The following is a 12,794-nucleotide window of genomic DNA, read 5'->3' on the forward strand; positions in this document are numbered from 1 at the left end:
ATTATGGGTACCCAACTAATAAGGTGGTTGGCAAAGTGCAATATTGTACAGTATGCTGTACAAGCAACTCATTATAAGTAACTGTTTTGACATCTCAGTGACTTAAAGAAATATGTCTGTTGCAGCTCCATTGCTATCTATAAAGTTGATTTGTCAGTTTTGCCCAATTTACAGCAGCAGTTTCATTGAAAAGTTCTTACGGGATTTTATATTTCAGAACTTCTCACACTTAAAATGCCAGTAAGGATTGTCAGTACAGTAAATTCAGGCAGGCGGGTGGTTAATGTAAGGGGTTGAAGATAAGAGCTGTATAGGCTACCGGTAGTACCTTCATATGGGAATGTCATGTAGCAGTGGGCATCACTTAGCAAGGACGGAAAAATTTCAGGTCACTACTGGCAGGATTTGAACCCGTATCTCCACCTTTCCAGGGCTGTTTGCTAACTGTTTACACCACAACAGTGCCCAGACCACTCACTTTGCCAGTTGGAAGGGTTACAGTCCCTGTACACTGCTGCACCTTTGTCACAGTACAGTAATTTTTTCCTGTTGCACCTTAACATTCTCATTTGTTTTTAATGTAAAACTTTTTCACTGCTAAAAACATAAACAATTACATACATGAGAATATTATGAGATGATATAGCCACTGTACAAAATGACATACATGTGATTATTAAGAGATGACATAGCCACCATACAAAATGAATATTTAAGGATGAATAAAGTCTCTTATATCACAGAGTACATGGCGCAGAATGATGTCCCATTCACTCCAGTGATATACCCGTAACGTTGCAGTTTATTTTCGCTTTTACCAAATGGAGTTACTGGTATTTGGCGTAGGAGGGACTTTTAACTGGAGGGGTTGAATGTAGCCTTATTTAACCCCTTTACCAGATAATGCTGTTCCTGAGTGTAGTAAAATACCATAGAAGAAATTGGTAGTAAGAATTTAAAAAAAATCATGAGATCAAGATTTATTTTCTACCTTTATTAAGGAGCAAAGACCATTACTAGTACATAAGTACATATACAGATGGTGATTTCTTGATGAAGCTTAGGAGGGAAGAAATTAAACTACCGGTACCATAGAAAATTGAACTGACATTCTCCTGTCTTAGTTTATACTGTAGGATACTGTGATAATGATTAGATCAAGGATTGGAATATTATATATCCCTTGGTACTTTTAATTCTCCAGATATGAAAATTATTGTTTTACTGTATGTTAGTATATCTGTGTTTGTAACAGTATTGTATGTGTTACCGTATGAAGTTTGTATGATTTTACTCTATTTCTTTTACTTTGTTTATAATGTGTAGTAATTTAGATTATTATTGGAATCCATGTAAGAAGGACAGCTTTGGAGTCCACTGTGTTCATATTCAGTTGAACCTGGAGCCATGGAAACAAATGGATTGGGATTGGATATAGTACCGTATTATTGCCGACCCACCACATACCGGTACATGTAAACAAACACTGATGGCAGCCTGTTTGAGGCAGACTTTTAGCTACTGGTGGGCCTGTTTCTGTAACCTGAGGCCACATCCTGTGAGGGATGGCCTTGATCAAAGAACCTGCGAATGTTACTGTATTAATCCAATACCGGTACTTAGTACAATAACAACCCTTCCCATGATACACCACCCTTCACTATGGTACATATTGTTGAACTCTACATCTCCACATTGTCATGATCCTGCCTTTTTTGTATCTCCCAGCCATCTCACTCATACCGGTAATTCTCCTTGTCAGTCTCTTGTTCTGTGTTAGCTCCACTTGGCTGAACCACCTCGAGTGTTCCTTTTTACTTTTGCAAAACATTGACCTCTTCATCACATTCTTCATAAGTCCTTCCATTTGTCCATTTATCTCACCATGTCACCTCACAGGCACTTTTGTGGAGCAATGGCTAATGCGTTGCAACAGCTTTCTCACTAGATTTGTCCCTCTAGCATCACTTGTGCTTCACTGTACAGTAAAACCTCTGCAACTCTGCATAATACATGTGCAAGCCTTGCCGAGTTGGCCTATTTGCCGAGTTGTAGGGATGAACTTTAAGTTCCCCCCCCCAGCACACACAAAAAAAAGGAAAAAATGGAAAAAAAATAAAAGTTTTTACAACACACAGTAAAAGCTGCCTTACCATGATTCCATGCAGTTGTAGGGTGTATTCCAGGCATGGAGGAGGACTTTTGGTAGTTTTTGGAGGTGTTAGGGGAGCTCAGGATCACTTTTAGGCACACCTTTACTGTACTGTACTTGACACTGTACACTATGTAAAGCACAATTAACACTATAAAGGCCATTACTGTAACGTATTTATCACTTGTACTATACAGTACTGGGGAACTAAACACTAAACACTTAAACATTACTGTACAACTCAGCATCTTACTGAGTTGGGGGAATTTTTGCCGGCTCTCTTCCTCTCACGTGTGCATTTTTGGGAATTTTTGAATTTTGATGTTTTAAATGAATATTTTGGAGCCTTCCCGAGTTGTAGAGGTTTCCAACTTGAAGGATGACAAATTGTAGAGGTTTTACTGTAGTTGTATTTGTTCTAACTTAATCCCATCTAGCTCAGTTAAGGGCCAAGTACGGTATATTAGATTGCTGGGCCAATTTAAATGTAAGAGGGGGAAGGAGACTCTTTCCTACCTAATAAGTAGACCTAAGACATGGACTTTCATGCAGCCACAGCTTAATGCTGAAGTTGTGGGAATGGCCCTTTTTCATCAGCTGACAGTAAAGCAGTTACCAGTACAATATGTATAGCAGTTGTAGTATGTGTTAGGCCAGTTGTTGATGAGCCCCAGTCTGTTTGGTCGAGCAGACCCATCAACCACAGGCAGGTAAACCCCACCTGTAGGGCCGTGCTGTGCAGTGAATCAGTGTTCCCTAGTGATTGACAGTGCCTCACCACAGCAGTGGGGGGGGAAAAGTGTGAAGGTTTGGTTTCTGGGTCTCTCTCCACACAGTTAACAGGGGCACTGTAGTAGGCTCCATTTCACCGTGTGATCTGGTTACAGTATTTGGCTACCATGTAGCACTGTAAATGGTTTTGTGAGTTACAGGAAACCATTGACTTGTCAGTCAGTGAAGAACCAGCTTAAGTGGAAAGAAGAGTACATGTAATAAAAATGACAGGAAGGAAAGGGAGAAGTAGGAAGAGAGGAGGGCAAACACAGGAATGAATGATAAATGTGGAGGAAGAATTAGGCAGCACTACATCAAGTGAGTGAATGATTACTATTATTTTTTTTTTTTTTTTTTATTATTATTATTATTATTGTTATTATCTTACTACCCCTCAGTTGATTTTTTATATTATCTTACTACCCTGCAGATGATTTTATACCCATACTCTAGGTAAAACTTTTGACAGGGGGATTCAGATATAGCTCACTGATAGTCTCCATTTATGATATGGTACTTCTTGGTACAAGAGGCGTATCCCAAGTTGAACAGAATTTCCTGGGCAAGAATAAGCTAAAAGTGACAGCACCAGATAGAAGGAATTGGATCAGCTATGAGTAGCTAGCCTATTAGAAGTTCAGTTACAACTCGCACTTCCAAGAATACCATAACCATCATAATCTCTAGGACCAGATCTGGAGCAATGACCAGATTCAGTAACTCTAGGATCTGGAGCAAGGGCCAGATTCAGTACTGGTAATGCTAGGATCTGGAGCAAGGACCAGATTCAGTAACTCTAGGATCTGGAGCAAAGGCCAGATTCAGTACTGGTAATGCTAGGATCTGGATCAAGGGCCAGATTAAGTAACTCTAGGATCTGGAGCAAGGGCCAGATTCAGTAACTCTAGGATCTTGAGCAAGGGCAAGATTCAATAATGCTAGGATGTGGAGCAAGAAGATTCAGTAATGTTAGGATCTGGAGCAAGGGCCAGATTCAGCAACTCTAGGATCTGGAGCAAGGGCAAGATTCAGTACCGGTAACAAATTTGCAATCTGTTCCCTCACATAAATCAGGTTTTATTATGCAGGAAGACCGAGAACCTTGAGACTTTTTGCACTCTCTTTGGTCCTACAGAAGTAATGTATAGCTAGCTCATAATAATTTTCCTTTCCCATTTAAGATTTGTTTGAGATGGTTTGGGCATACTGGGAGAATGGAGAATGACAGTTGGGCGTGGAAGATGAGAATTGTGACCAGTGGGGGTAGGATTGCAAGAGGCAGACTGAAAATGATCTGGGATGAGGTCGTGGAGTGTAGCCTCGGGGATAAGGGCCTGAATAGGGAGGCTGCCAGAGATCACGCAACGTGGAGAACTGCCATTGAGTGACTAAGGCTAACATATGCAAGCATGTTTGAGCCTTTATAAACAATACAACAATGATATATCTTGTTCATCTTGCAAAAGCAACTTATTTGTTGCAAGAGTGAATCAGTGGTAATCTTTTTGAGAATCCAGCCCCAGAGCCACATAAAGAATACAACAGCAGCAATCTGTACTGTAATATGACAGTTGCTGAAGCTGCTATCCACTCTGATAAGCATGAGAAATATTTACAGTGTGGACAGTGAGCAAAGTGATAGAGGTCTGATGTTTTTTGTTATCCTATTATCTCTGGTTGTGAAAGCAGAATTATAATGCTGTATGATACTCTACCCCCTCTAACTTGGACAAAAACTGTTCTTCAGTGCTGAGATGTAACAATATATTTACAGAATAGCCTACTAAAATACAGTGCTAGTCATGAAAAGGTGCCATGGAAAGGATGTAGAGACAAAGTATTGCCTTATTCCACCAGTGTGCTATGGAAAATATGTTGCAGAAGGATGGAAATCTCCATCAAGTTAAGCTACAGTACCGGTATAGCCTAGTACCATATCCATTAAAGGGTTAGCTTCCCTGTTCATCCAAATAGTTGTCTGTTAGCACCCTAGTAAAATTGAAACACTTGTATTGCAATATGGTGATGTAATTTATATTTATGCTTGCTGCAACTGAACAGTTTTACTCAGCATAGAAAATTTCATACTGGTTAGGTTTCATATACAGTACCATATATAACATGCAGTACCCACTACAGAGTATATAAGTCTATCTATCTATCTATAGCCCGACGCCCTAATCCCGCAAAGGGTGGCCGCAGACAAAACGCCTCCAAGTCGCTCTGTCACCCATCATTTGACTACCCTCCCCCCAACTCACTCCCCCCTCCCTCATATACCTCTCAACTCCATCCCTCCACCTCATCCTTGGTCTACCCCTCCCTCTCGCTCCCTCCATGTCACCTACATACACCCTCTTAGTCAGTCGTACATTCTCCATTCTCTCCACATGCCCAAACCACCTCAGTGTATTTCTCCTAATCTTCTCAACCATATCCACATCCACCCCACAACGTTCCTTCACTTCTTCATTCATCAACCTGTCCCTCCATGTCACTCCACATGCTCCTCTCAAGTAACTCATTTCCATTGCTCTCACTCTTGACTTGTTCCCCTCTTGCAAGGTCCATGCAAGTACAGTATAATATATTTAGGCTATCATATTTAATAATTTTCCCGTTCTGTGTACCAGTGTCTTTAAGTATGGCTTGCACTACTCAACTGTTTTTTTATTAACATTCAGATTATGTTTCTATAGAGTATAATACTGTAACAGGTGTTTGTAGAGTACCATATTTAATAATTTTCCAGTTCTGTTTTTAGGTACAGTTTACATTCCTCATCTCCCGTTTATACCGGTATATATTTAGATTATCTTCTAAGTGCAACTCATTCCCCACATCCCACAGATTACAGCTTCCCAAAGATAAGATAAGGACTACTGTAGTTATGACAGCGGAGAGTGACCACAAAAGTACCCCAGATGTTTGCTGTGAGTGCAGTGGGAATGTTACTCCAGTATTGAAGTGCAGTACTGGTAGTTTTTATTTCATTTGTTTTTTATTTATTTATTGTTTTTATTGCAGAATAACTGTGCTGAGGCAGCATTCATTTGCCAAGGACTATGGAGACTCTCAAGTAAGTAAAATGCAATATGATTTTGTTCAGCCGTTGTACAATATCAGTAGTACTGTATTGTGTTGATTATAATATGGTATGCTGATTCATGCTGATATATTTGAAAAAAGAAATTATACAGTACCATATACAAACTATGTACAGTATATCTGTACTTTCATGTATGGTATGTACAGTACAGTAATAGTAAAAGTACTCGTATATAATCTGCAGTGTAACATATTTTGTAGATTAACCTCATTAGCCTATATCAAACACTGCTGTATCAAACTTGCCTTTATTAACCACCTCAAACTTGGTTTTTTTTTTTTTTTTGATATACCGGTACTACATGTACAGTAGTTGAAAAAGTCTAGAGTAAATTTGTACGTTTATGAAGTCTCATTAACAAGTCTGATTTCTGCTTATAATGTACAGTATTATTGTATCCAGCATGGGATTACTGTATTGTACTATGCACCCAGTATAGTACATCCACGATATAATGGACGACTTGGTACCAGACCCTTAGCGTTAAAGACGATAGTTCATTAAAGCCAAACATCGTTCTGTTCAGTAATTTCCCAGGTGTTGTGGCTCATATCATACAAAAATTGTTAAATGTAAAGCATCATTCGGCTGTACAGTTATACAAAGTAACATGCAGCCAGGTGTAAATGACTCTTTTTCTTGATAAATGCTATATTTATGGCTCCTCCCATGAAGCTGGTCACTTAGAAACTGATGGTGCATTCTGCGGGTTGTGGAGGAGTGTGTGTACTGTAGGGATGCCACGCTGGTTGGTGTTTCCCGTGCATCCATTCTTTTACCAAACGAAAATTCGTTAAATGAACATAACATTCGGTCAGCTCAAGGTGGTCATTAATTTGAAATTCATTAAAAGAGGATTCTGTATATCAAAGGTTTACTCAGCTATACTTTGTAATGCCCCAAGCACATGGTTGCTTTTCCCAGACCGCATTGAATCTTTGTGTATCCACAAAAAGGCTAGTGTATGGATGGCATATACAGTCAGAGAATCAGCTATCTTCCCAGTTCCGTCTGAGAAAAATTTGCAGCTGGCAGAATACAGTTAAAACCCTGTCCCTTGCTAGCATATACATGTTTCACGTTAATTGACTTTTCTGCTGTGTATTCATCAAACTTTGGGAAAATACTCATTCCTCTCTTTGTACATATGAAACTTACTTATGTCAGGTTTTCCTTGGTTATGCCAGTGTACAGGTATAGTAGTGAGGTTTTACTGTAAGTTTTATATGCTTTAGATCTTATGCAGTGTCCACAGAAGTAAGAGTATTATTAACCCCTTGATTCTGATGGTGTATTTTTTTAAAAGTTCAGTTTTGCTACTTGCTGCTGATTTTATTCAACTAAGGAATGGCCTCTTGTACAGAAGTGGTTATTGGAGGATGCATTCAACTTTCCAGTCTTTAAAGGCTTTGCCAAGCTTAATAAATTCATATAAAGGTAACAAAAATGTAAAATACATAATTGGAGTGAACAAGTTACAGTAAAACCTTGATATAACAGACTTCAGTAGACTGGAATTTGCTTTTATCGGAGTCAAGGAGCAACTGGACTAAATTCTTATACCGGGTATATCAGAAAAAGTCCGATAAAATCAGAAGCAGTTTGGACAGCCTGACCACTTCAGATATATTCACCATAATAAGGTAAATAAAAGACTTGTTTATCAGTGTACAGTACAGCATTTTTATATATATTATACCATTTGATAATTTTAGTAATGAGTAATACAGTACAGTACCGCATTGGTAATGAAAACAGTTTAAAATCTGTTGGTACGATCCTGACTAATGTCTGATGTATTGGAAAAAGTCTGGGTTAGCTGGGGGAAGTCAGGATGTCGCTTTTATTGGAATTTAACTTTTTCAGAATGGCTTGGGCCCCAATTAGTCCGTTATAGTGAGGTTTTACTGTACTTAACCTGAACAGAAGAAAGGCTCGTATTGCAGGGTCCAATGGAGACATCACAGCACCTTCCATATCAATTTATTCTGTACAGTAAGACCTCACTATAACGGACTAATTGGGGCCCAAGCCATTCCAAAAAATGCAAAATTCTGATAAAACCAACATCCGGACTTCCTCCTACTAATCCGGACTTTTTCCAATATATCAGACATTAGTCTGGATCGCACGAACATTTTTCAAACTGTTTTGACTACCATTGCGGTACTGTACTGTGTTATAACTTCACTACATTAATCAAATGGTATAATATATATAATAAATGTACTGTACACTGATAAACATGTCTTTTATTTACCTTATTGTGGTGAACATAGCTGAAGTGGTCAGGAAAGTTCAGACTGCTTCTGCCTTTGTTGGACTTTTTCCGATATATAGGAATTTAGTCTGGTAGCTCCTCGATTCCGATAAAAACGAATTCTGGCCTATTGAAGTCCATTATATCAAGGTTTTACTGTTTATTAGTCATCAGTATCCTCATGTAGATTATTGATGCAAACTAAGTTGATATTAACACAACATAAACAACGTACAAGACAATGTTAAGATGTGATGTGCAAAATAAAATGATAAGGAAGGGATACGACAAAGTTTCTAACACACCAACAGAGTGATGTGTGTGACGTGGAATGTGGAGACAACGTGGCCAGAGCAGGACCTGCACGCACTTTTGGGCATACGGAAAGATGTTGTCATCAAACGAGCCCATGATGACATCCTCCCAGATATATATTTCATTGGGTAAGTGAATAGAGGGGGATGCCTTCAAATGGTGGCACTGACATAACCAGGCAAGTTTGCTGCCTAGTTAAGCTCCTTGGTACTCTCCAAAATGGAGGTTTGTGAACTGCAGGATTATTGTTGTTGATTAACCCCAGTCTGTCTGGTGAAGCAGACCCATCAATCACAGGCAACAGCCACTCCTGGAGAGCTGTCCCATGCAGTGAACCAATGTTCCCCTGCAGTAGACAGCATCTTATCACAGTGAGGCACAGGGAACAATGTGGAGGTGTGGTTCCTTGATGGAGGCCACATTTGCTTCTCTCCAGCTAGCTAACAAGTACACCATAGTAAGCTCCATGTCATCCCATTATTTGGGTATCTGGTTACCACATAGCATAATAAAATGGTTTTGTGGGTTACAGGAAACCATTAGGCTTGTCACTTAGTGTAGAGTTACCCAAAGGCAGCATTACATTGAGTGAATGGCTGATGGCACCCCACCTACCACTGCAGGAGGAGGGCACCTTCACTTTGCAATGCACCAGGTTCATGTTCAGATAGGCATAGGGCCACAGCAACAGCAGCAAAGTGAACGGAGTGAGTGACAGGAAGGGGGAGGCTTAGGAGAAGGTGAAAGGATGATGTAAAAGAGATACTGAGTCACAGAGGTCTGAGAATCCAGTAGTGTGTAAGGCAAGTCTGTAATAGAGCTGAGTGGAATGAAGTGGTTTATAGGGGGATGACATAAGTGATCTACATCAGTGGTGCCTGATTGTGGTTAGATTAAAGTTTGCGTTGACTATTTAGACCATGATAAACAGCTGAGAGATGGCATGTGAGTTAATGAGGTTGTTTTCCACTGTTTTGGATGGCAGCTTGTGATGGTTTTAATCAGTATAGGGGAGACATTTCTAGTGATATTTGTGGTAGGCGGGGGCACTCACCATCCACTCACTCGATGTTGAGCTGCATTGGGTGTCTGTCCTTTCCTCTCTTTCTTCCCTCCTCTTCTGTCTTTCTTTCCTTCATTCTTTTCTCTTCCTTCTGCCTGTGGTTGACTTTACACTCCCTCTTCCATCTTTCTTTCCTTCATGCTTTCCTCTTCCTTCTTCCTGTGAGTGATTCTATACTGGGTGACAAGCCAAATGGTTTCCTGTACACCAGGAAACCATTTACTATGCTGGGTGGTAATCATATAACCAAATTATAGTGCCTCGTGGTTTAGTGAGTAATTATGGCGCTCCAATTGGATTGAGCCAGTGCCGGTTTAAATCCAAGGGATGGTTGGGGTTTATTGCTCACTTAATGCCACTCAGGGATGAGTGAGGCTGGTCACTTTCATCTTAACCTGCCCTATATTGACTAATTTATTACAACCCCCCCCCCTCCAAAACCTGACAAATTTTCGATTTTTTTTTTTTCCCCCCCCTCAAACCCCTGCTTTATATGAGAAACATCGAAAATTCGTAGAAATTGCTCACCTGAGATTTTAAATGCTGCTACAGCTAACAGTACCCTCACCTGGCTGTTTTCAATGGCGCCTGGCTCCAGAGAAAATGTGTTCTATGGGAGGCGTAACTATTTCAAATCACACAAATGGCATTTATTTATTTATTTGGTTGGAAATTATATGTAGTACGAGAGTATATTGGTTTTCACACAATAATATAGGCAATATAAGCAAACACATCAACAAACCACACCTTTTTTGGCGACATTACCTGATCATCATTTCTGACTGTTTCTTCCAAGAATGCTACGTAACCTTTGTCCACTTTGTCATCGATTAGGGAATCACTCTGGCCTTGAACTTTGTACCATGGTGCGACATGTCATTACTGGCCAGGTCACTGGTAACAGGTGAGTTGCTGAGACAATGGCATGCAGGGGGGGGAGAAGTCATGAGGGTTAAGACATTTCCCCACCTGGCATCAGGTGTCCCATGTATACGTACCAAAAATTACGCATAAAATTTGAAAAATGTGCAAACAACGGACCTTGCAATAGCAAAACGTTCATCGTATGTTGTGGGGACTGAGCATGAAAAAAAGTTGCAACGTGCATCGTATGTTGTAGGTACGGGGCGGGTTAAATGTCAGGACCAGCTTGCGTAGCCCCAGGCTCTTACTCTTCTTATGGGCAACACAGGATTGGATTATGGATGGATGGATGTTGTTAAAATTATGCACATATAGATGGTTTGTTTTTAATGGATTAAACTTGGCCACTCCCTACTAAATTGTGATTGCATGAAATTCTGTGAACCTTAGTAATGAATCTTCCTAGGTACCAGTTAAGTAGGTAGGCCCTCCAGTCTGATTACATTTAGCCATCATCTGAGCTGAAAGGGGTGGGGGATCTTTGTCAGGTTATCATCATCATTGTCATCATTGTCATCCGGACCTCCTTTCCCACCCTAGGGTATGGTGAGGAGAAGCAGCGTCCAGACTGCCAGAGTTTGCCCAATTTGATGGACCATTCTTCCATTCACTCATCATTCAAGCCCACGGAATCTTGGCTCCATCTGTTTGGCCAAAAAACTTCACCACATTCTGTACCTTCACATATACTTATCTGATAGAGCCAATCAGAATGCTGTCCCGTTAAAAAGGGGTGCCAAATCCCTGGTCATGCGCATCTTCGCATAAAATTCATCCAGCCAGCATGACCTCCTTTCAGGTTATAACAAAGGTAATGCTAATCATAATTTGCCCTTCACACCCAGCCTGCAGGAAGTGAAGTCACAACCACAGAATGTTGTGATGGACGCCCTGTTTGAGGAGCCATGGACCAATGCACTGCGGGAGGTGATCGGTCCTCATGATTATGTGAGGATTGCCAGTGAGCGACTCCAGGGTATTGTCACTAACATCTTCATTAAGCGCTGCCACCTGCCACACGTCAGGGACATCCACACTGCTGTTGTACGCACCGGCCTTGGTGGACTGTGGGTAAGTTGTACTATTTTAGTACATGTATTGGAAATCAGTAGGATTTTGTTTGTGACATGGAGCCTGGATTTTGAAGATGAATGGTATGTGGCACATTTCATGACATCTTTTTTATATTCTCCTCTCCCCCCCCTTTTATTTTTTTTGCTTAAAATGTGGGGGGAAATCATATTTTTTAATTTATTTATTTACTTTTTAAGCACCTGATTTCATGTAAACCTTTGTAAGGCAGAGGGCCAGAATCATGCATATCGCTAAATTGTTTCTCTTAAAGTAACGTATTGCTTGCATATATCCTAGATAATATGTGGGGAATCTGTACAGTACATCAAGGTAATTGTGGGGGAGTTGTGAATAAGGTTGCAGATCATGATGGTAATAATTATGGCAAGAATTTAAGGCACATATTATCTTTCTGCTACTATAGTACATCCACCAGTACTGAATATTGTAAGTTTCCCAGTCCTCTTTCACATTCCAGGGCAACAAGGGAGCCAGTTGTGTGCGTCTCAACCTGTATGGCTGTTCTATGTGCATGGTGAACTCCCACTTGGCCGCACATGACTCAGGCTACAAGGAGCGTGTGGACAACTTTAACACCATTGTGGATACCCTAGAATTTCCCATCACCGAAACAGCAAACATCCTTTACCATGAGTTAGTTTGTGTTATGCAGAGGGTCCTGGGAAATATCTGAAAAAGTAGATTATTCTTGGGTAAATTTGGAATAATAAGTGCTTTATCAAATCAATATCAGTCCATTTCATAACCATATGAAGCTACTGATGACCTTAAAGGATGAGAAAGTCATCCTTACAATTCACCCATAATATCATCAGTAACTGTAGCTTTGTATTTGCTAAGATTTACACCAGTGTTGAGATAGCATTTATTACTCAAAATTAACCTAAGTTAACTGCCTAGCCCTGGGCTCCTACGCTCCTCATGGGGCAGCATAGGATTGGATGATGGATGGATGGATGGATAACCACTTGAAGCTTCATATATTTATCAGGTCACCCCATGTGTTGTAAGACTGTATGTGAGCTGCGTAGTATGTTAGGTTTTTTTTTTTTTTTTTTACAGAACATTTTATTGAATTCAGGAGGGACTTTCAAAATTG

The 12,794-nt window shown here is 40.2% G+C and overlaps 1 protein-coding gene across 1 annotated transcript in view; it reads left to right on the forward strand.

Annotated features, from left to right (window-relative positions):
• The first annotated feature begins 5,991 nt into the window (after positions 1 to 5,991).
• The window catches only part of LOC145396513 (phosphatidylinositol 4,5-bisphosphate 5-phosphatase A-like), a 147,743-nt gene continuing 140,940 nt past the window's right edge, over positions 5,992 to 12,794 (forward strand). The window contains exons 1-4 of the mRNA XM_080269882.1: positions 5,992 to 6,005; positions 8,607 to 8,738; positions 11,446 to 11,671; positions 12,153 to 12,328. Coding sequence (XP_080126008.1) covers positions 5,992 to 6,005; positions 8,607 to 8,738; positions 11,446 to 11,671; positions 12,153 to 12,328 — 548 coding nt within the window. The remainder of the gene's footprint in view (positions 6,006 to 8,606; positions 8,739 to 11,445; positions 11,672 to 12,152; positions 12,329 to 12,794) is intronic.

The sequence above is a fragment of the Coenobita brevimanus genome, chromosome 38 (genome assembly GCF_032717465.1).
Source record: "Coenobita brevimanus isolate Jiangsu-jjx chromosome 38, ASM3271746v2, whole genome shotgun sequence".
Taxonomy (NCBI): Eukaryota; Metazoa; Arthropoda; class Malacostraca; order Decapoda; family Coenobitidae; genus Coenobita; species Coenobita brevimanus.